This window comes from Drosophila tropicalis, unplaced genomic scaffold, assembly GCF_018151085.1.
Source record: "Drosophila tropicalis isolate 14030-0801.00 unplaced genomic scaffold, ASM1815108v1 contig_593, whole genome shotgun sequence".
Taxonomy (NCBI): Eukaryota; Metazoa; Arthropoda; class Insecta; order Diptera; family Drosophilidae; genus Drosophila; species Drosophila tropicalis.
Genome location: NW_027173070.1, coordinates 328,822 through 354,166, shown reverse-complemented (window position 1 = coordinate 354,166; position 25,345 = coordinate 328,822). Strand labels below are relative to the sequence as shown.

Sequence of the window (25,345 nt, the reverse complement as noted above, 5' to 3'; positions counted from 1 at the left end):
GTAACACGAAGGACTCTGCGCAGTTGCGAGAAAATAACACGAAGTCGATGTACTAAAACGAAATTTATTGAGAAAGGTTCTCAAGGATAGACGAAACACTGACGAGATGTTGGTGCTGAGAACACACAAATCGAAAACAGTTCAAAAATGTAAAAAAAAAAAAAACACAAAATTTAAGCCAAAGAAAAAATAAAAATTATATCATTTTACAAAAGTCTCTGCGATTTACAAGAATTTTGTTTCTTAATTTTGTATAAGTCCTCACTTAGCCAAGACACCGGCAATCAAGTTGCAAGTTGCAAACTCGAACAAGCAACCTCTGGGGCAGGTTTGACTGTGGGTTGCAGGCGCTACTTTTCGTAGGTTTGTGTCTCGGTTAAGAGAGAACTTATACAAAACTCTATATGATATCAAACATGGTATATGGTTGATTGTCTGAGTCTGGCTTCGGGTTGAAGATACTATTCAGTCTTTAACGGTCCGCCGAGGCACATTGACGTAGTCGCGTACGAAAATTTATCCCAAACGAATTGAAAACGAAACGTAAAACAAGAAAAAAGGCGCAACTGAAAATCAAAATACATGCAACTCGATCAACAGTTTGTCAAACAAAAAAAGGAAATACATACATATATCTAACGATATTTTAGTGGGTGATTTTGTGTGTTTTCTATGTGTGTGTGTGTGTGTTTAGTGCATGTGTCAAGATGTGCGAGTCAATAATTAAACAGTATAACTATCTGTAGTTTTGAAAATATAGATAACTTGAAATCATAAAAGACAGCAAAAGAAGTTACAAGCCAAAATCAACAAACACCAACAACTGAGACGCGGAGAGCAACAAAATGCAGTTTTGGATAACTTTGACATTTGTCTGGCTTACGGGTAAGTTTTAATTTTTTTTAATTTTTTATATTTTTACATGTGCACACAGATAACCACAGACAGTAAAAATAAAAAAAAAGTATCTCATAGATGCTTCTGACCGCTGTGCAAAAGTTCATGACATTTTAACAGCAAAAGAGCCACCAACAACATAAAAAAAAGAAATAGACAAAAATGAAGATGAGTTCCCGTCTAGTAGTTAGTTATCTCTGCCATATGAATAGTGGCTTAGCTTCGGCGTCGGGGTCTCCTTTTGGCCAACTACTGTTGTTGACTGCTTTTGGCTGCTGTTGGCTGCTGGTTTTTCTCGCTCTTTTTGGTTTTCTGTGCTGCTGCTGCCGCTTGCTGTTGACATTTAAACACTTGTTTTTCTCTGCTCTGCGGTTTTTACTTCGCAATAAATAAATAGTCAACCAAAAAGAAAAAACAGCAACGAATAGCGAAAATTGTTTTTGCCACAGTGTCCCAAGTGTTGCTTTAATGCCTCACCTACATCTGCTGCAAACTTCAGCCCCCACTTCCGCCTCTCTCTTGCCCTCTAGTTTGCTTCTTTAAATGCAAAAGTTTATCGTATACCTTTTTGTGTTTTCTTTTTACTTTTGTTTTTTTTTTTTTTTATTTTTTTCTTTTAACTGTTTATTTGATTTATGCGACATAATTCTGGGCGAACTCTTGTGGCACACATAATTTAATTTTTACCATCTTTTACGCTTGCCTCCGATGCTCGATTTCAACGGACGGACACAAAACAGTTTCCGAGTATTGTTTACCGGGTACTTTCGTTGTCTGAATCTGAGTCTGGGTAGTTTTTCAATTAATTTTGTGTTTTTGTCTTTTGTTTTATTGTTTGCCTGCTAATTGGAAAAAGGAAATTAAGGCATTTGCATTTTCGATACAATTTTTCTTGGTGTATTCTATTTTTGATTTATTTATGAGAAGAGTGTTAATTTTCTTACATTATAACGGTCAATCGACAGTTAGTTAACACTATGTACATATGAAGATTTTATTTTGATTCAACATGACGAATTTATTAGTGGGCATTGAAAATCTTTTTCGATTATAATCATTGTGTGAATTGTCTTAAAGCAATGCGGCGCTCAAATTGATAAAGACATGGACAACAGTTCTAATATGGATTAGAGGCAGGTCTAAAAAGAAATACGACGACGGGAAGTTTGATGGTTTGTCTTTCTCTCTAACTGATGCATTCAATGAAATCTGCTATATATTTTAGTTGAATGCAAAGACATTTTTTGCTTCTATTGTAGATTTTTTTAATCCTTTTTAACGAAAGGGACAACAAGATTTTATCAAAAGTAATTTAATACTAAAATACTAATCTTTTAAAAGTATATTAGGTCTACTTGAATTGTGAGTACTTAATAAGTCAGTTTTCTTGGAATGTAGACATAAACTAATAGAGAGTAAAAAAATTAATTATCTTATACTTCTTAACTTTAAAATTCAAATGAAAATTATAAAAATTTTTATCATGTTTCAATTGACTTTCTTCATCAACCACAAGTCATTGACAATGTCTTTAGGGCTTCGTTTTACAAGAATTACGGGATTAATTTTGAAGTTATTTTGGTTGAATTGAAAATCATTTGTAATTATTGCCTTCTCAATTCATGTATAACTTATTATTTGATATCACAAATAAGTTATACATATGTATACGTTTATGCCCATTCGGGCCACAATTCTGTTGAATTTTGTCGACAATTAAATATTTATATACAAATGAAATGAGATTTCGTGGAATTTCATCCTGGCATTAGCTCATGTCAAACTCCAACTCCATCTGCAATACCAATTCCAATTCGAATGCCAATTCCAGCACTTCAGTCAAGTCAAGTTAATTCAAGTAAATTTAATTCTGAAAAGGATGGCTGGTTGGCTGACTGGCTGTCTGGCTACCCTCTAGCTAGCAGGTTAGCAACCATCATTACCACAATTTGGCGCACGCTCAGAAGCAGCTGCTTTTGCCATCATCATCATCATCATCATCTTGGACACAGACTACACAGTTCCCCTTCTCTCTCTGTCTTCTCGCCACATTTGCACGCGTTCAGGAATTAATTCAAGTCAAGCTGCAAAAGGCAAATAAACAAGCCCGAAAAAAATGAAGAGAATAAAAACCGCCAAGAAAAACACCTGCCCCGAAATGTGCGATGAGCGAGTGCCATGTGTAGCAAATAGCTCCAACCAACCTAGAAAAAATTATGATTATTATTACTCTATATCTTTCTTTCTGTACACATTTCTTCATGTGTGCCTTTTTGGGTTGTTTGCGTTTTTTGTTTTCTGCTGCTGCTGCTGGTTTCCTCCAGCAGAAAATTGAGGATGCGGTTAAATGGAATTTGTGAAATCTCTTTTGTTGTCCATTTCTTAAGCAAATCCCGTCGTCTACCAAATGTAGGTTTATCATACCCAGATTTACGTAGGCAAATTGAATTAAAAAATCCCTCCTGTCCTCCTCCTCCAGTACAGTGTGGATTTGCAGTGCATTGAACTCAGAAAGCTTGGACTAATCGCTTGGCCAACTACTTACTAGTCAAGTGAACCAGTAAGAGAGCCAACTAAAAGCCACTTGCTCTGATTAAGTAAAGCAAAAAAATGAATTACATACTCGTTGTATGACGAACAGGTTATGGGGTTGGGCTTTAGAATCAACACAAAAGTGCGAATGAAGTACCATAGTTAGCCCACATATAAGGCTAGCTTTTAATTTTTTTGTAGTTTGCTCAGATTGAAAGCAGAACATGAAAAAATGGAGATGAAAAAAACATACTGACTGACCGCAATTCCCTGTACTAACAACAGCAACAAAATGGCAGCTTAAGCAAAGTTGTGCCATTTGGATGTGATCCAAGATTATATACCTGCATCTATGTATATGAAAGGTGCATATCTTGAAAACGAATTGGTAAATTGTGCAAATTTCATGAAATTCCATTTCTACATACATGCAATTTATGCAAAAAATAATGCCAAAAGTCAACAAATTGGGCTGGCGTTCGGGTGTATGTGAATGTGATGTGATTTTCAATGTCTGATCGGGGCTTCTTAACAAATGAAATAATGTACTATAATTCTATATTTAGACTCTGTTCTTATACCAATTTTAAATATTTTGAACTTTTCTTTCTTCTTAAATATAGAATAAGTTGGGCAGTATTTCGAGTTATAAAATTGTGTAGGCTTCTGTATATATAATTTCTGTTTTCCAAGTAATTCAATAACTTTAATCTCTAAAGTTAATAACCAAAATAAACTATGAAAACTTTTGCCATTTCTTGAGCCACCGTTAACCGTTTCTCCTTCGCTTTTTTTGGCTATCTTTATGGGGGTAGACCCTTAATCATAGCAATGCTGATCCCAATCCCAAACCCAAACACTCTTGTCACCGAGCAAGCCAAGCATTTAATGTTCGCCTTGGGCACGCTTAATAAATTCACAATAAAACGCATTTGACTCACGCGAAACAAGAAGCTCCTCCAGTCCATTTTGTTGCTTCTCCTGCTACCCATCCCTCATAGCTCCCTTTCGAACGTTTGGCCGCCAAATTGCCGCATTACCAAGTCTCTTTGTGTGTATTTGCTGGTGTGTAATTCTCTCCCTGTGTGTGTATGTTGTTTGCCAGGCACTGATTGAATTATAAAATTTGCAGCTGAACAAATGTGGCCTGCAAATGCTAACAGAGATTCGGGAGCCATTCTCCTACAGCCCCTCTTGCTCCCCTTGTCCCGTCCCTCATTCCGTTAGGGGGGCCAGTCAACGTTAAACTAATCAACTAATTTGCTATGAACTTTGCGGTCTCCGCACAAATTAGAAGCCAGAGCAGAGACTCAGTAACATTTCCCATTTTCAGGCCCAGTTCGAAAGGCATTAACATTAATTATTTTCTGCTTCATGAGCATTTTAGATGATTAAGCTGTTGACCAGAGTACCATAGAGAGAGATAGATAGATAAAGAGAGAAAGGGAGAGAGAGCGGGAAGTAGATGATTTGGGGGGTCTTTTCATCTTTAATTAATTAATAAAGAAAACACACAAAAATTATTATTGCCCTCTTGTCTGAACTTTGACAAGAATTTGTCGATTCACTTAAATATTTCAAACAGAACGAAATCGACTAAACATAAATTGGAAAGGAAACCGCAGAGAATATACCAAAAAAATTCACTTTCGCTTTCGTATTTTGCGTTTTTCTTGTTTAAACAATTAATCCAATAAATTTCCAAACAAAAACTAAATGGCCAAATTAATGTTTAGTTTTTCTTTTTTCGGCAAAAACGATTGACAATATTTAGGGACACAGAGAGAACTGAATTTGATGATTTTATAACTTGGCTCGTCTGGTTTTACCGGTTTACGATAGGGGTATATATATATATATATTTAAGTATGTATATACATATGTATCTATTTTTTTATTTGTTTGTCAACCCACAAAAAAGTAAAATCTAACAACAACAAAAAAAGAAAAAAATTAAATAAAATACAACAACGCGTGGGTTAAACCTAGGTCCAACACCCACACACACACATGCACGTTCATAAGGGAGAAAGAGACAACGAAAAATGGAATATGAAGAACAAAAAATTGACAAATTTTATTAGTCATAAATTCAAAAGCATAAAAATCATAGAGAACACCTAGGTGGAAAATGCAGAGGAGATGGAAAACCGACTGGAGCCACAATATTTTCGCTTGGCTCGGAAAAAGTCTATGAAAATAAATTAGCCAGTGCGTTGAAGGAAAAGTTGTGCCGAAAACGGGAAAAGCGCCCTAAAATATGCAACAAAATAACAAAATGGCAAAAAATATTATTTAGTGGGTCTCGTAAAAGTTTTTTCGCAGCCAAAAAAAAATAGATAGGGAAGGAAGTTGGTTGAGTGATAGAAAGTAAGAGCTGAAGTTTTTATACCCTATAAAACGTCGTTTAATAGAGGTAATAGGCAAAAAGGAAGCACTTGGAAACCTATGAAAAATCTACTCCTTTTCTTTTTATACCCAGTTCGGTAACATTTCTTGTGTTCTCTTACTTTCCATTAACGATTAGCTCTAGGTAATGATTCTTCAACTACTTCTTTGTTCTTATCTCAATCAAAACCTAAAGTGAATAGTAATGTCCTTTGTAAGCCCGGGTCCTATATTTAAGTAGCTCTAACTACCTGAAAGTCTTCCAAAAGGGTCAGGGTCAAAATGACTTAACTAACTTCGGAAGAGCATCTCAAAGTCGTGAAGACTTGTCGTTGAAAAAAGAAAAAAATTAATATTTCGTTTATATACGCATATATTATTTTGTTGCATGGGCCAAGTTTAATGTGTTAAGTTGAGAAGATTTTGGGCACACTTTGGGAATAGGGGACAAAAGCTGGTGCCTAACTACCTCTCCTTTGTGTGTGTGTGAGTTAAGTGTCGGCGGCTCTCTAAGGGATATTTGAATAAAAAATCATTTCGTTTTTCTTTCTTTTTTTTTTTCTTTTAAATGAAGGTAGTAAAAAATGGTTCAAGCAATAGACTCATAAAGAAATCAAAGCAGAAGGCAAAACCAGTTCGACAGACTAACTAAGACGCAGGCAAAGCGCAATCGACAGCAACAGCAGCAGCAGCCTACGTGCTTTTGGTACGAAAAAATACGGGTTTATGAATGGCCACCATATGAATGGTTTACAGAGACCCCAAGCCTCCACCGCCCTACACCATCAATTCCCCCCTCGCCCTCCCACACAAACACACACACACACAAGATATCAAAACGACGACGTGGGCTTAAACTGAATTTAAATTTAGCTGGGCAATGTCTCTCAGAGTCGGAATCGTAGTCAGTCTCTGGCCAGGGCAAGCAAGGCACGCACCTGGCTTTAACTCTTTTTTCTTTTACTCTTTTGTTGCCTTTTGTCTTTGGACTCTCCCCTCCTTCTTTCTGTCTCTCTCCAAATGGCTTAGTTTAATACCAAGCTGGATTGGCCGACAATCGACCATCGACGAGAGAGTTGTGCAAATGCACTTGTCGCTAATGCAATGGCAAATGCCAATGTCTGTACGTCTATAGGTATACCGATCTATGCATGTATGTACATATATATGTGACAGCTGCATAATTACAATGTCTGGCATGTCTTAAATCGGTTTGAGTTTGTTTGTCTCGCCGAAAGGTCAAACAACATATTTTTTGAGAACAGCGCCAAACTTGATTGCTACATAACAACTAACATTAATATTTTAGAACTTTGTTTCGTAAGATCCACGAAAATGTCTTTGAAATGTTATAGTAGGTGCCGATGGTCAGCAAGTTAAAGTTTTCTGTCCAAGTAAAGTCCGACTTAGACAATTCAATATTATTCAGTTTGCTGACAGATTTTATAGGTTCACACAATTATAAATTCAAATGTTTTGCAATATCTGATTCACGATTTTCAAATCTTTTTAATTATTCAACAATTTGTATCAATAAATGTATAAAATTGAATTAAAAAGATTTTTGTAATGGTATTTTATTTTAATTGGAGTTTAATACTGTTTAAATGCATAAGATTTATGTCATCGGCTGCTTTTAAAAAATTTAAGAACTCGAGAGTTATTAACGATCGTTTCAACACCTCCAAAGGTAATGAAAAATCTCAGCCCTATACTTTTATAGCAGTCTCTCTCGTTTGCTGATTAAAGCACTCCAATTATAAAGCAAAAAAATCTCGATCACATCGTAAAAAGTGAATAATTGATTAAAAAAAATGGATAAAATTTTTTTTATCATTTCAAATATTTAAGCGAAAATATTGATGATAATAAATTCATATTCTCTCTTCCATATGCAAATTGATTTAATATACATAATCGATTGTATTTTATCTGGTTTTTCTTTCATTCATTTGGGGTACACATGTATATGTTTAAAAATATGTTGTTTTTTATTATTTTTATAGCCATGTACCCGCACACTCTAGGCAAAAGCTGTTAGTGTGCCATTCATCTATTGCCTTTTCCAATTTGTTTGTTTTACTTTTTTTGGGGTTTTTGTTTAATTTTTATTTATGTATGCCGCTTAAAATGTTTTGAATTTTGTGTTTTGAAATATCTATCTATTTATAAATATCTCAAGGATATCGCTCATTATGCTGTTTTGGAAACAATTCCGTGTGAACTTATGCGGGTCTCAGATTCAGGTAGACTCTGTGTTTTTTTGTTTAATGGACAATTTTAATGGACATTAAAACCACATTTTATTTTGCACTTTTGCTTAATAATGAGTAGTTTTAATTTTACTTTTTTTTTAGCTTATTGTTCGTAGGTAATGTAAGGTGGCCAGCAGCAAAAAGAACTAAAAAGTCAGTCAAGCGCGTCACAGCCAGAAATTCAAGTTATCTTGTCGACTCGCTCAAGCATAGCATTTGACTCCCCAAATGAAAAAACGACAGAAAAACACCGAAACTCCACTCAAAAGTTAGATAATCAAGAAATAGATACAAAGATACAGATGGAACGACAGACAGTTAGATAGATATAACGAATGCAAGAGACAGAAACTGAAACTGAGAAGACTGAGGAAGAGGCACACTACACAGAGCCAGATTAATGGCTTCAAGCTGATTAGTTTGAGGCCAAAGACAAAAGACAAAGTCGTAATTAGGCAAAAGACCAAGCTAGGCCAGGCCAAGTCAAGCCAAGTTGTTTTTGTTATTGTAGTTGTTGTCGTCGCAGTTTAGTCAGAACTTGTAAATTATAGACAATGCTCTTCATCTTCTTGTGTGTCTGTGTGTGCAAGTGTGAGTAAAATATGCCCAGAAACCAAATTCATTTCCAAATCCATTTGTTCATTTGTCAAAATTAACACAAGCCAAACATCAAAAACAATAACAACAACACGAAAATACACCCAAAAGGTATAATGTGGATAATCTCCCAGCCAGTCAGTCAGTTGTTGGCCAAGAGACATTCGTATATATATGTATATACATACATACATACTTATAAGATGAGATTGAGGTGATCAAAAGGTTTTTTTTTATATGGCAAAAATATTCAGTTATTTAATTATGAATAGAGAAATACTTTGTGCACAGTATTAATTATTAGCAAATAAAGGACTAAAATTTGAGATAAAGATTGGTGTTACGGTATCTATAACTACATATATCTATAGGGAGCATCAGACATCTAGGGTATTAATATTATTGCCATTCAAATGGAGATTTACATAGAGGGTAGTAACGCCTCAAACTCTGCAATTGTATAACGTATTTTAGGTAATGTAGCTAATTGTGTAACCATAAAGTAGAGTTATGGCAGTAATGTTTAAGAAAGAGCCTTTGAAAATGATTCATAATGCTATCACTGCCCGGAAAATTTCTTAATTGTTTTCAGTTTAATTTATTTTCTACTTCTATTATGATGACTAGATTGATGTATTGACGTGTAGACACTGCAATGAGTCAATCAATAAGTCTAGATTAAGTCTGATTTTCAAAATTTATCCCCTTACTAGAATCCTATATATGCATGTATATATAGGTAGGTCAACATACACATATCAATCAGTTTATGTTTTGTTTGGATTTGACACTTTTGAGTAGGTGCTAGATGATGTCGCATACTTCTTTCTTACAAACCAGTTCATCCATCATCAGACTATTGTAAGCTATATATAAAAATTTCGTTACTCAAATTATTCTTAAAATTAGGCAATGTTTTTGAGGTGAAGAGAAAAACAGTTTTCGCATTGTCGCGTTCTTTAGTTTTCGTTTTGTTAACTTGTTATTAATTCAATTTTTTAGTCCACTTTTTTAGCCTGTTACCGTATACTTTTGAGTTTTGTTGGTGTTTTTTGTTGTTGCTTTTTTTTTTTTTGAGGGGCTAAGTTTAATTATGGCACAACAACAACAACCAACTGACTTGCAACAGTCAGAAACCGGCTTAGGCGCGTCTCACACTTGTTTGTATGTACCTACATATAGGTTTATACATATGTACGTATGTATATAAATTCCCATGCACATGTACATATGGCCATCCATCATTATGAAAATGTCTGTCAGAGTGTGTGCAGCCACTGCTGCACCTGCTCGCATTTTGTGCGCCGCGTTCGGGAAGCCTGAGAAGAAGTGGCAAGTGGTGCTGAAGTGGAAGAGTGGTTTTGTGGTAGCAGCAGGTCTCCGCCTTCATTGATAGTTTTCTCAAACTGAAACTGCAACAACTTTCGCATGCGCAAAGTTGTCGGACAACATATGCTCAACACAGCTCTCAGCCTCAGATCCAGATATCCAGCTGGGGTCTCCAAACTTCTGTTTTTTTTTTTTAGCTTTTTCTCGTTAATTTTTTTTCTTATTTTTGCACTGTGATTCTTCTGTTTCTTGTTGTTGTTTTTTTTTTTTTTTGCCTGGTTTGTTGTGAGCCCAGCGTAAGTTAATATGACTTGTATCACGATGATTGCTTCCTGTGTACCTAAGAGGGGAGAAGACATTGAAGACGAAACTCTGCTTCGTTTAGTAGGCGCTGACACAAGGCTTCAGCAGCTTTTGGTTTGATGGTTGACTTTCTGCCTCATCGTTGTCGCCGTCGATTTTTTTATGAATGAATGAAAAATCGGTGCTGCTGCTGCTGCTGCCGCTACTGCTTCTTTTTTCCTCTCTGTTGCGGAAGTTATAAATTAATTGAGTAAATATCGATTCACTCTGCTCTGCCATGCCTGTTAATTGGCAGCACTTGAAAATCAACATCAACTTTGCCTTTTTTTCTCCGCCATTTGCATAGCTAAATTGGCAATCGAGTTAGGATATATAGAACTCTCTTCCTCTGCCCCCTCTCCACCACCGTCATGGCTGGTGCTGCTCGTCAATGTCTCGAGATTAATGACCATAGATATCTTTCGCATATTCAATTGCTCATCGAGTAAGTCAGTACTTAAAGAGAGGCAAAAGAGCTTTGATAATTTATTGAAAGTACTTCTAATGAATTTTTATGTTTTCGCTCATGTCGGGGTGGTGTTGCTTCCCATATACTATATAAGTATATACATATGTACATATAAATATTATTATCTATCTGAGTTTTGCCGTTGCCTTTAATGGCTGCTTCCGCTTTTTGGGGGTTCAGTTTCAGGTTTTTGGGTTTGGGTTTCGGGGCAAGTAAAACGCGAGTTTTTATGACCATCTTCTACGACGTCGTCGTGGTAGTCGTTGTTGGTTAATGGCATATGCCATAGAGTACTAAACTTAATTAATTGCTATATGGTAGTTGGGTGTTGTTTTTGCCATTATTTACTAGTTCTCGAAAAGTAGAGAATAGTTAATTTTTTTGAGGGGTTTTTTTGTTAGCTTAGCTAAGAAAGCATTAAAAACAAAGTGTGAAATTGATGAGCAGTTTATGAAAGAGATTTTGATGGTGCCTTATTTGATAGGGTTGTCAGGTGTTCAGGTATCTCTGGCCAGATCGAATAACTATTAAATTGTAGAACCGTTATTTTTTTACTCTTTAGGTAGCCCAGTTACCTCCCTGTGGGCAAGAGGAAGACTTTAATAACAGTTTTCAACAGTCGCGAAGAAGTTTTTCTTTGCCTTCGTCTTCTAGTTCTATCTTCTAGAGACTTTAAATCCGTTTCTTCTTTCATCTTCGCACGTTACATATCTTTAACCCAATAATTTTGGTTTTTTTATTGTTGCTTTTTTGTTATCTTTCTGACATCTGTGAAAGCGTCATGCATAATTGCATGCATATATCAGATGCAAACACCTAACCTGTATGCTACAGATACATACACATATATGTGGATAAATATGTATGGAACTGTGAGTTGTTGGTTATGGGCGCAGTTGCAGTTGCAACTTGTTTGCTGTTGCTGTCGTTGACGCCACCTAACTGTCAACTTTCTTTTTTCTCTTCAACATAATTACAGACAGTGCTGGGTGTGTGTGTATGTGTATGTATCTTTCACTTACATGCAATTAGCATAAAAAATATCAACAACACGGTTTCGCATTTTATATAACGTTACAAATTATGCATCATTGAAACTGCCAAGCGAGCTGCAGCAACGCGCCAAACTGCAATGACGTTGAATAATGACCGAAAATGCAATGCCACCGACATCACTGCCTTCTCCTCGTTTCCCTGCCAGCAGCATCATAGCCATCCTTCCAAGTGGCAGTGGCAGCCACCGCCACCGCAGCTTCAACTTCAGCTGTGACTATGTACATTCAGAGTCACAGAGACATGCGACGAGACATGTAGGAGGAGCAGCCAACAGCAACAGCAGCAGCAACTATGTGCCATTGACACCTTCCAGCAACATCCTGCAGGCCCCAACCCACCTACAATCGCCCCGTTTGAAACCACACCAATATAGTGCAAGTGACTGAAATTAAATACAACTGAAAAGCAATAAAGTATTATTGCTTGGCATGATCCTATAAGACTGTACCTCTCTTCAATCAGATCGGAATCATTTTCATCAAAGTTGACTAAAATCAAATATATTATTGGATTCGATAGAGTTTATACATAAGCTAGAGCTTAATATTTATATGCAAATGCAGTTCATCACATTGAGTCGGATATCTAAAATTGGAAAAGGGGTCTGTCTGTCTATCTAAATTAGTTTTTGCAAGCAGGGCTGGAGTTAGTTGTGTTTGTAGTTGAGGCAACCTTTTAAAGGAATTCGTGGCCTTCTTATAAATATATTTATAAGATAATTTTGGGTATTTTTATTTTTCAGCTATAGCTTAATAGTTTCCATTTGTTTGACTCATTTTTAAAACCTTTTTTGTTTAGAGCCCTGTGGTCCCAACTTGTTTCCCGACAATCCCTACCTGATCATTGGTTTAGAGGTTGCCGTGATGCGCACAAGCATAAAATTGTAATATCAATTTCACATTGGCTCATCTCTAGCAATTCACATCCGTGACATGGGCCGCTGACATTGGTACAAATAAACATACATATATGTACATACGTAGGCCAGTCAGCCCCAACTCCACCGCACACCGCCTCCCCTCCCTTCATGGTTTCACCACGCATGAATAGGTGCTTCTGTACCCCCTCCTGAAAGCGCATCACATTCGCTCCGGCATTCACACATATTCACAGTCGTATTCGCATTCGAGTTTTCACTCACTTGACGCGCAAAGTGCTGCAAAAACATAAAACAGCAAAATATGTTTGTAGTATATACCAGAAGAAAAACAAATGGCAAAAAAGACAAACAAAATGAAAGCGCAATAGGAAATAAACCTAAAAGAAGTACAGTGCGGGCGGGGAAGTGGAAAGAAGAGGTAACAGAGAGAGGAAAAAAACGAGAAAAAATTGGTTCAATTTAGCACAAAGACAACATGGGCCTATTGAAGGCTTTCTGCCAACGACAACTCGTTAGCACAAATTTGCTTTAGGTGTAACGCAGGGTGGGGCTCGAGAGAGATGAGCAGGCGTGAGGTAAGAGGGCGTTTGTGCTAGTGGGGAGTGTCAACGCCTTTTAAATGGCCAAGGCAAAAAAAAAAAAAAAAAAAACCAAAGCCAAAAAGCAGCAAAAAGATCCAAACATTCTGTCCACAATAAAACCAAAAAAAATTTTAGTCGCATTCCCACAGCAACAACCAAACAGGAAAAGTCACTCCATTTTCATGACTTTGTTGTTTTTGTTCCTATTTCTTATTATTTTCATCCTCATTTCTTTTGTTTGTTGTATTTTGGCAAATTTTCATAAACTGCTATTTATTTTTATTGCAAAAAAACCAAGTTGCTGGCTATTTTCTGCCACCATCTTTTTGCTTTTTGTTTTTTTTTTTTTTTTTTTGGTGTTGGTTATCGTTAATTTTTTTCGCTTTTTGTTTTGTGATCATCTCTGGACGGAAGTGAATTTGCAGAAAAAGGAAAAGAAATTTGCTTTGCGCTTTTCCTCACAGACACACAGAGAAACCGAAATGTTTGTAAGTAAAACAAAAAAACATTTCAGACAGAAAAGTCTCTGGAAGTAAAACTTTGAGGTAGAATTTTTTTAAAAGTAAAAAAAAAAAAAAGAGGAGCAGTCAAAAGGGGGACGAGGAAGGGGCTTAAATATGCACAACATGGAAGCGCATTTTTATTTACATAAAAACAAATGACCAGCATTTTGTTTGTGTTACCAAGTCCAAGTCGCAGTCGGAGTCAGAGCCGGTTAAAAGAGATGGAGTCAGACCAAGAGTCAGAGCTGGAATAGAGTGAGATGTGCACAAATGAGAGTGAAGCCAACCAGCCAGCCAGGGGTTGTAATTATGCTGCATTTTTTTCTGTTTTTGTTTTTTTTTCTTAATATAGATGGGGGCCAAAGGAAATTTCAGCAGGGAGTCTATTAAGAAAGGGACAGACGACGAATATGGCAATGGCTGGAATCCGCCTGGGAAACAATGGAGCACATGAGATGGCACAAAAATATTATATAGGGATAACTACCAAAGTTAAGGAATGTGTTTAGACAATGTACAGTTGTTTAATCCTAATATGGTACTCTATAAACACGATATATTTTCCTTATACTTATGAGCGATTTTGAATATTGAATGCCAATTAATTTATTACTGATTAAGTAAACGTTTCAGAACACTTGCTTATAGACTGAGAGTATAAGGGTGAAGATAAGAGTATAATTTTGTGAATGATCTACAACTAAAATTAAAGTCCTGAGTTACTGAAATAAAAGACATTTTAATTTCGGAAAGACGTTATATGTATGTACATAGCTATGTATGTATATGTATTTAAATACCAACTCTAAGAAGTGAAGCGGGACGCAGCCATAGAGCCTTCCCCCTACCCGCATTCAAAAGATAATACAGTCAAAGAAGAATTGTCAAAGTTCTTAATATTTCGCTCGTTGAAATCGATATATGAGACGACATAGTGGCACGAATTACTAGAAATTCGATAAGCAATTTGTTACTCATGAGATTATCATCGGAGAGCAGCAGCATCAACAAGATTCTTTTTTAGCCAGCTTATGTTACACATCTCTTGTCATCCATGGTAATACCTACTTGAGTACTAAAGAAATGGAAATGAAATGAGAAATGAAAGTACTAGAAATGGCAGTACCCTGTTAGCCATCATTTCTCTTACTACACTCAAGATGATAAGCCCAAGGCCCCACGCCACTCGATACAGAGAAAGGGAACGGCTTATATGTTTGTGGAGGAGAGAAATAATTGTCATGGCTAAAAACATTTAAAACAATTTTTCGTCGTTTCAAACACTTAGCCCGCCCTCTGACAACAACAAAGCCCCTTTAATCAATATAATAAAAGACATTTGTTCAGTTAACAAACCGAAAAAACAACAACTGAGAGATAAAAATGGGCGCAAAAAAATGTTTTTAATTAAATTTATAACGCAAAGCCGCAAAACCCAGTCAAGAGATTTATGTGCCCGTTAATTTTGTCAAAGCGAGTAAATGCTGTAAGCAAGTGAGTATGAGTATCCCGGCTGGAGCTTTTTGCTGCTCCATGTCCTGCCAGCCGAAAACGGAAAAAATGCCAAAAACCAAAGCAAAAACAAGAAAAACAAAAACAAAAAGCAGAGTAAAGCCAAAAAAAACCTCACCGGATTTCCTGTGATATGCCACAATATTTTCCATTAACGCATTGAAGTTACCAACAAACAGAGAGGAAAGGAAAAGAGAGACACAGAAGAGCAGACAAAGACGGAGAGAACTAAACTGGTCTTGATAAGAGAGAAGGAAGAAAAAACAGAAAACGTCAAGACAGAGGAGGAAAAAAGGCACTAAAACAACGTAAGAGTAGAAAGGAAGATTGTGCGTTTGGTCCAGCAGATCTCAGGTCCAGGCCACTTCAGAATCTGCTTTTATCTATCCCTCTCTGTCTCTCTCTCTCTCTCTCTCTCTCTGTCGTAGGCCTCTGCGGGCGACAGTTGTGCCTGGCTTTGTATGAGTTAATGACTTGTAGATAGTTTAACTTACAAAGCAACAGAGGAACTGTGACTAGAGCAAGCAATTGGAAGGCAGGCAGTCAGGCAGGGGCAAAAAAGGAGTCTAGTCCAAGGTAGGGTAGGGGTTGTGAGATGCGTTTGACCATTAGTGCGACATCCGGCGTTGCGCTTCGCTTGCCATTGCCACACGAACATCCAGTGTAGTGGACCCAACAATAGTGAAGAATATGTGCTGTGTATGTATGTATATGTGGCAGCTGCTAGAGATGACAGCGTGTCAAGAAATACTTCAATGCATCACATCTCTATATAGAAATGTGCAGAAAACGATGTCAATATAAGTAAAAATATAGTTTCTTATAAAATTCACAAGTGAAAATAATCAACGAGTCAAGTCTTAGGGATTCAAATCTATTATGGCTGGAATGACTCAATACTTCTTCTTCTTTTGTGTAGTTGGTGAATCCTTAACTTTAAGTCGTCTTTGTTATAAATTCAAAATCGTTTTTTTTTTAGCGATTTGCCATTTAAAGCAAACTTCATAACACATGGCAAACAATATTGACTAAAAATCAACTTTGTTTTCGTTTAGCATTTCCTGACTTTTTGACTTCCTGACGCCTTCAAGTTGCAGTGGCAGTTGCAATTGCAGTTGGAGTTGGATAAAGTGGATCGATTTACATTTTAAAGGCAAAGTTTTCGTCACTCACGAGTTTTGTACACAATCGCAAGAACTTTACTCATGTCTTTTGTTTCCTACCCCTAAAAAAAAGAGGCCAAAAAACTATTAGTAGGCTTTTGTGACTTGAGCTGAGAGAGAAACTACTACACACACTTAACTTGTGGCCAAAAAGGAATAGGATCACGGGGGGATAACGTCATTATCATCGTCGTCATCCTCATGCACATCCACATGGACATCGAAGAACGTTTTGTGGTTAAGCTGTTAGTTTTAGTTTGCGTACAATTTGTGGGACCAAGTTGACAATTACTGCCTCTTACACACAGTATACATACATCTGCTGTTGGCTAGCAGCAGGTCTTGACCATGGCTTGGAACGAAAAGACCCATGAATGAAATGAAATGAAATGGTAACCGGTTTTAGGCCATTGCAGGCTCTCATCTTTCATTTACTTTGCACTTCACTTTACAATTTTGTGTTTTTTTTTTTTGTGTCGTCGTCGTCGTTGTCATGTCGTGTTTGTGTGTTGTCTTTTTTCATTGCTTCCTACACTGTCACACTTCAAGGATTTCTTTGTGTTGTGTGGAGGCTCATCCTGTGTGTTTGTATACCTCCTGCTTTCTGCATATGTGTGACAATTACCCGCTGCTTATTGTCTTTCTTGAAAACAGGAGGCCAAGCCAAGGGTTACTTCCCCTCACCCAGTTTATTTCCCCCTTCCTTTCCCTCTCTTTCTCATAGTAATGACACTAAATGAGTTGTATGCAATGCTGTCGTCCGGGTCGGACAAGCAAAAAAAACCTGTCAAGTTGTGCAGTTATTCTTGTAGTCTTCGTCTCGTTTTTTTTATTGTATTTTCTTGTTGGTTAATTGCCGCAGGAAATGTTCTGCCAGGGCAGAGTTGGTCAACTGTCTCTCAATTGTCTCCCAGACTTTGTGTTTGTGTGTGAGTTAATTGCTTGAACTTTGGCCCAAGCGAAAATGCATGTCACATGCAAATCGACAAAAAATGAGCTGACTTGTGGGTGGCCTTACTTAGTCACTCACTTCCATCATTCTCACTCCTTGTCCACATTCATTTCCTTTGGGACATACTGAAAATGTTTTTGGTCGTTGTCATCTACTTCTTCTACGACAAATAATCAATTAATCCATTGATGAAGTCCACGACACAAAATGTTTGTTTCTTCAAGTTCCCAAAGACCAAAAGACTCACGCAGTGATCTAACAGACTGTCATTTGCACAGTGGCTAGAGAACCAGTTGCATGTATATATAAAATTTGTTTGGCAACTAATTAAACTTGTTTTTCGTATCTTGCAGTTGAGCTTAATTTATGGCTGATAATTGGCAATTTATTTAAAGAAGCTGGTTGCAAAACTGTGTAGATTAATTGTTAATCTATTAACAGCAGTCTTTAGTTGTGAAAACGATTTATAGAAATTTTTACTAAATTGACAAGTTTTGATAAATTGTTGGTTGGCTTTGTTTTGTCAACAGTTTTTGTGGATTTGTGACAATGTGCTTGTGCGGCTTGTTTTCTGTTACCTATGTAGATTGCCCTAATGTTGATTAGGTCGGCGCAGATAGACACATACGGGCACAAAGAGTCATTTGGAAGAGTGGGCTGTTCAATTTGATATCGAAACGTGGCCAGGGCTATTTTTTTTTTCTTCTTTAAGACATTTTAATGTTAATGAGCCGCAAGCTGTAGACCTACTTTCGTCTTAGGTGTGGGTTGTTGGAACGGAAAGACAGAGAAATGAAGGAGAGACAAGACCATCTATATATACATGTCTCAATGCCTGGCTTGACACATGTGTGAGCTCACACAAGGAGAGGAAGAAAACGTTGTACCAAATTAGTGCGATGTGACTGAGCTACGTCGTCGAGGCTTTACGCTTAAGTAATGTGTATTTTATGTGTGTTTCTGGTGTGTGTTTGTGTGTGTGGGCTGTAAAAACTGGGTGAACTCTCTGAGTCTGACAGGTCGATGTGATGTCGATTTGGTTGCCAATTGAACTGTATTCTCTGTGTTCTGTACTTTCGGGGTTCCCATGTGCCGTGTATGCACTTGGCAACTACGTGAGCAAATGTCGAACGTGCCGATTAACCAAGCAAATTTCCCTACTCACACTCTCTTTCTCGTTTTCGTTTTTCCAGTTGCCGCCATCGGCTGCAGCAATGCCAGGGTAGAGGCTCAGGCACCGCCATCGGAATCGCCATCGGCATCGATAGCAACAGCGACTACAGCTACTGCGACTAGTTTACCCGCTGTGCAAAAGTTTCGCATTACCCCACACGATCTGCAAATACTTGAGGGTACGGACACTCTATTACGTTGTGAGGTTGCCTCGCGTTCGGGTAAAGTACAATGGACTAAAGATGGTTTTGCATTGGGTTTCTCGGCGGTTATACCCGGATTTCCACGCTATTCCGTGCTTGTGGATGCTAAGCATGGCATTTACAACCTTCAAATCAAGAATGCCACTCTCGAGGATGATGCAGAGTATCAATGTCAGGTGGGCCCTGCAGTAGGTAATCCAGCCATTAGAGCAAACGCCAAATTGAGTATAGTGGCCGCTCCCAGCACCATTATGATTGAGGGCTATGCACGTAATGCCAAAGTAGAGGTGGTAGAGAAACAGAATCTAACTCTGAAATGCATAGCAGAAAATGCCAATCCGGCAGCGGAAATAGTCTGGTATCAGGGCGATGTACCAGTCGATATAGGTAAGTACCTTAAAACTGTATAATGAGTGGTAAAATTAACCGAGTGCCATTATCAGTGCCCTTGGTGTCGATCAATCAAACGGCGGTCAAAAGATTCACCACAAGTTCGACATTGCATTTACAACCACATTCAGAGGATGACTATAGGGAATATTCGTGTGAGGCACGTCATAAGGCTTTGCCACCAGATGTACCCATGCGGGCACAAGTTCAACTCTCTGTCCTATGTAAGTTGAGACAAATGTCTTCATGACTAGGGTTATTTCTTATTCGCCATCGTATCTTATTTCGTAGACCCACCTGGTCCACCGTTTTTTGAGGGTTACAGTCAGGGTGAAACTGTGCGCCGTGGCCAACAAATGTCTATCGCTTGTCGCAGTCGTGGTGGCAATCCACCAGCTCAGTTGGTTTGGTATCGCAATGGTGTGGCCATTAATTCACCGCAACGCACTTCGGGCCGTCTATCGGAGAATGTATATAAATTTACCGCCTCATCGGAGGATAATGGTGCCACTTTGCTTTGTGAAGCCAAAAATTTGCTTTCGACCACGCCTCTGAAAGCCGAACTCAATTTAACAGTGTTATGTAAGTTTCCAACGAGAAGATGTGTTTCTTACCCTCTCTGACCAATCAATCCTACATCAACAGATGCCCCCAAAGATGTATACTTGAGTGGTGCCACTCAGGCTAAAGTTGGAGATTCAGTGCAATTGAGTTGTGTAACCGCCCCATCGAATCCTGCTGCCAGTATAACCTGGTCATTGAATGGTCGTCCTTTTAACAATAGCAGCTATAAGACAACTTCCAGCATAGATGGTGGATGGGTCAGCAGTTCCAATATCTCATTTAACATCGATACCCAGAGTCGCACCTTTTTAGCTGTTTGTCATGCGCTCAATAAAGAGTTGACACAAAATGTCATAGGATCCCACACAGTTAATGTTCTATGTGAGTAAAAGAAAGAATATGGAAAGGATTCACCAAGGAACTAACCCATTTGTGCCTCTCTGTAACTAGATCCTCCCTCTCCGCCTTTGGTAACTGGTTATAATGATGGAGATATTCTAGTCTCTGGCTCCATACTTAAACTTCAATGTAGCTCAGCGGGTGGAAATCCTCCACCTTCGCTGCAGTGGTATAAAAATGACAAACGCTTGAATGCCGCCTCAAAAGTGTTGGATAACAAGATCATTTCAGAATTATCACTCTTGATTAATGCCTCTGACAACAATGCCATTTACAAGTGTGAAGTACAGAATGCGGCCATTGACATACCACTATTTGCAACCAAAACTTTGGGAGTTCATTGTAAGTAACCTCCCTCAAGTAAACCAGGAATCCTTCAATAATCTTCCCTTCTCTATATAGTCCCCCCAGAAACGGTTAAAATTAGTGTGGTCCCACGTAATTTGGTGCCTGGCTTACGAGCCAAACTAATCTGTGACTCCAGCTCTAGCAATCCGCCAGCTAAAATCAGTTGGTGGAAGGATGGCATTCCTGTGGAGGGTGTCAATTTGGCCAACAAACCAGGTCTCTGGGGTGGTTCGGTATCTACACTGGAAATGTCTGTAAATATAACTCAAGATCTTGATGGCATTGTGTACACTTGTCAGAGTCACAATGAAGTCTTGCAGCGCAGTGTCCATGAAACCATCAGCTTAGACATTCTCTGTAAGTCAATACCAGGAGTGGAGTGCCCCGGCGAAGAGTGTGATTTTGTCCCTTCTTTTTTTTAGATCCACCCAAATTTGAGGCAAGTCAGTCAACAAGTTTTGTGGGCATTGAGGGCTCTCCTTTGCAAGTGGAACTTGTGGCCAATGGCAATCCCATGACTATAACCTATACCTGGACTAAAGATGGTTTACCTATCAGCAAAGATCCGCTAAGTGGTCAGCGTTTGATTTCGGATGGTTCCAGACTTAATATCAGTAAACTCAATCGCAATGATGCTGGAATCTATTTGTGTGAAGCTAGTAACAGTCAGGGCAGTGCTTTGATAGAGATTCAAGTTATGGTTGAATGTAAGTAAAGGGAGAAATTTCTTCACTTGCGAGAAATTGTGCTTAAGTTGTGTACACATATTTTGCAGATGCTCCAACCATTACCTCAGTTAGTGAAGGGCAAAGCTTCATGGCTGGCGAACAGGCCGTTTTGGCCTGCCACATTCAGGCCCGACCTTTAGAGGCATCCTATGTCAGGTGGTCAAGGGAGGGCTATGATCTCGCTTCCCGTACTGTGGCGAGTTTTGAGAATGGAACTGCCTATCTGCAGATTGAAAATGTGCAACGTAGTGACATTGGTAATTTCACTTGCATCGTAGATAATCAACGAGGACCTGTGGCTGCTCATAATGTTCTTCTGGTAGTGCAAAGTAAGTCGAGAAAGGTGATTCCTCCTTGGTTTTTCCTAAATTTGAAATTTTCTTTGTTCCAGCTGCTCCTGAAATTGAGCATTCGCCGAGTTTCACACGTTTTGCTGCTCGTCCGGGCGTGCGTGCCCAGCTCATATGCCGGGCCTTGGCTTCACCGCAGCCCAGTTTCATTTGGCGACGTCATGGCAAGGATCTAAAGATGCAACGTAGACAGAAATTCAAGAGTGTAGAACGACAGGTAGATGCACTGGTCTATGAGTCTGCCCTTTTGATTGAGAATACCGCTGCCGATGACTATGGCCATTATGAGTGTGTGGTACGTAATAATCTGGGACAAGCTAGTGCCACTTTAGAATTCAGTAAGCCGACACGTCCGGATGTTCCCCTCCAGCTGAGAGTGGGTAATGTGAGTGATACTGGTGTGGAGCTAATGTGGATCCCCGGTTTTGATGGCGGCATGCAGGTCTATTATCGTCTGCGGTTCCGTCAACACGGCGATGGTGATAAATATAAGTATGTTGATGCCAAGCCAGGACATCAGAATATGACTTTAGATGGCCTTAAACCGGGTGCAACCTATTATTTCTCTGTGATGGCTGCCAATGAGGCAGGTGGCAGTAAATTCCTACCCGACATCAAGCTAACTATGGGCAAAGGATCGCAACCTCACTCAGCAGAATATACAGAAAAGGATGAGTTGCCCAATGTAATGATAATTGGCATTACTTCGGCTGCCATGGTCCTGCTAGTACTTAATGCCGCTCTGGTGGCTTGGTTTGTCATCAGACGACAAAATAAATCCCAAGGTGAAACCGAACCCAGTAACGATGATGTCTACTCCAAGGATGACAATCAATCTGTGTATAAGGTAAGCATTCATATAGCTCTCATCAACTAACATCTTGTAACATTAAACTCATTTGCATTTTAATTCTAATCTAATCAGCTACCCATCACTGCATTGCAGGCGGATGTCCAAAAGAAGACAGCCGCCTCCACATATCTTGTGGAGAATGTTGACATCATACAATCGACTGCATATCCACCCAAATATCAAGAGAGTTCCATGTGTACACCACCCTATCCGTTATGTAATCCTGACTTTACACGCACTCTACCCAATCCGAAGCGTCATAGTCAGCGTAATAGTGCCACAGGCTTAATCGACGGCATGCCCATGCGTTCAAAAGATGATCACATGTTGATCTCAAATGGTCTCTATATACCATCACCATCGCCTGCCTCATCTTTGGTAATTAAAGGCAGTTATATATCCTCGCCATCGCCGGCGCCGCCAGCAGATGGTTCTTATTTCAATATGAGTGACAAATACATGTCCTATCCGCCGGTGGTAAGTTGAAAAACATAAACAAATTTCAAACAAAAAGGTGTTACATTTTTGGGCAAGCAACTAAATCAAAAGAGAATGCTTAGAATTTCCATTTAAAGTCTTAGGAATGGAGCGCGTAGAAGTGTAGAAAATATAAATAACAACTCGGAAGGAAAAAGTGGGAAAATCAGAAAAAGCAATAGTAAAATGTGTAATAAAAATCAATTGGAGAGAATTAATGCAGCAAATGAATGATGTACTGAGAAAATGTAATTACCAGCACAAGGACCAAGCAACTAGGGCAACGAAATGACAATAGAAAGCAGAAGTATGAAATAAGAAAGACAAGCCAAGAAAATATTTAAGGAATTTTAGCTTAAATCTTTCGGTAAAGAATAAGAAAAATATTTTAAAAACTGTTCAAATTTTTTTTTGATTTTGTCTTATTAGTTTGACATACACCTTTCAGGAACAATTTGAGCATCAACATCATGACATTTACATATATCTAATAACCCATCGTTATCTTGTCTCCCTTCTTTTCCCACCCTTGCCATCACTCTTTTACAGACTTACTAGGCCGTCAGCCGTGCAACAACATTTGCGTTCTTCAAAGTCAAGCCACAAAGCAAGAGAAAAACAGCAGCCAAAAATAAAAAACTCAACATGAAAAACAAACCAATCCCAGCTAGACTGATTGACATACATCACACATCACCAAACCACAAACAGAAATGAAAATTCAATTAGACTTTTCGTGATTTTTCAGAGTGTTTCTTCACGTTTGGTTGTTGACTGTTTTTTCTTCTTGTAGGTTTGTCTGTTCGTTTTTTATGTTTTTTATTATAATTATTATGTATATGACGTTGATTATTATTGGGAGCGCAAATGGATAAAACATGTTGAATGTTTTTTGAGAAAAAACATTTGCATGCGATGGATAGATAGCTGGATGGATGGATAGATGGATGGCAGGCAGAAAGGCGCTCGAAGGCTGTGATAAGTACCTGTACCCCTTGAAAGAAAAAAAAGCTCTGTGTCATTTTTAAAGAAGTAGATATCAACCTACTCTCAACACGCAAAGCCTAACGTCGTCAATGGCTAAAATCAGAGTAAATCCCAAAAACCTGCTTAGACATCAATCATGGCATTTTGGGTCTCGTTTCTGGCTGAAAAGGGGCCACGGGTACACTAAACATAATAGAAAAAAAAAAAAACAAAGAAAAAACACTCTTTCTATGTAGTAGTACACTCATATACATATGTATGTATTAATAACTTTGAATGCTAACGTAAAACACCTCCTACAAAAATAAAATCTCAAAAATTATCAACCACAAACAGGCCACCAAACACAAAATAGCACACTCAAAAATGAAAATATATAAACAATATACAAATATAACATTCAAGTACTATTTAGTATATACATAAATTAATTTCTAGACAGTTTTTTCCCCGATCCCATCCCAGAAGGAGTTTACGAAATAGCAATTACGCATTTTTAGTAACTAGCATAAATATAATTAGAACTCAAACAAATCGAGTCTGTCGAGTCATGACTCAATCTCATTAGCAAGTTGTTCAAGTTTTAGATATAGACATTTAATATATTATCTTTACTATATACATACATATATATAGACTCATACATATAAATATACATATATATATATATACATAAATACATATAAAAGCCCTGAACACAGAAAAGCGTAAAAAACGATTTTTAATGAAATTTCCATTCAAGCATTCGAATCATATTCTTAAGCCTGAGTTTTGTTAGAAAACAAGAACGACATATTTACCATAAATAAAGAAATATATATAGATTGAGGATTGAACGAGTTCAGCATTTATCATGCATGGGACAATAAATTATATACATACATGATAAAAAAGCAAAACAAAAGAAGAAAAAAACACAAAAAAATAATTAAAATATTGCGCCAAATATTTATTGTATCCAAAAAAAAAATGTTAATTAAACAGACAAAGAAAACTTTTGCATTTAATAAGAAACAAAATTCTAAGCTTGTGTATAAAATTTCAATTAAAATTAAAATCCATATAAATATATATGTATATGTAATATTTAAAATATTTAATAAAAAAATTTCAAAACTTTTGTAAGTTTAAGAAAAGGTAAGAAAAAAAAAAAACGAATAAGAAAACTTCAAAGAGAAAACAGAAAATATTGAATAAAAAGTAAAAATTTTTTGAAATTAAATAAACGATTTGTTTACTATGGGTCAGTGGTGAGAGGATTGGAGGGTGGTAGACGGAGGAACACCAATGTCATCAATCAGTTTTTGTGGGCTGTTTGGGGCAGGAGGCGTGTCCGACTTGCACCTTAATTGTTTGCCTAATTGTTTTCAGTCGTCCGGGCGGGCTTTATGATATTCGTTGGCGTTTAATTAACAGT

The 25,345-nt window shown here is 37.8% G+C and overlaps 1 protein-coding gene across 2 annotated transcripts; it reads left to right on the top strand.

The window, feature by feature from the left end:
* Window positions 1-497: 497 nt before the first annotated feature.
* On the top strand, window positions 498-24,892 carry hbs (hibris). Of its 2 annotated transcripts, none has more exons than XM_068288461.1 (12): window positions 498-885; window positions 18,650-19,219; window positions 19,276-19,446; window positions 19,514-19,804; window positions 19,868-20,167; window positions 20,237-20,527; window positions 20,588-20,890; window positions 20,956-21,240; window positions 21,309-21,590; window positions 21,653-22,458; window positions 22,558-22,941; window positions 23,491-24,892. In XM_068288461.1, exons 1-12 carry the CDS (start codon window positions 846-848, stop codon window positions 23,497-23,499), a joined length of 3,732 nt encoding a protein of 1,243 aa, XP_068144562.1. In that variant the 5' UTR covers window positions 498-845; the 3' UTR covers window positions 23,500-24,892. The 2 variants fall into 2 exon arrangements, with proteins under 2 accessions (XP_068144562.1, XP_068144561.1); XM_068288460.1 differs by having other exon boundaries at window positions 22,537-22,941.
* The last annotated feature ends 453 nt before the right edge of the window (window positions 24,893-25,345 follow it).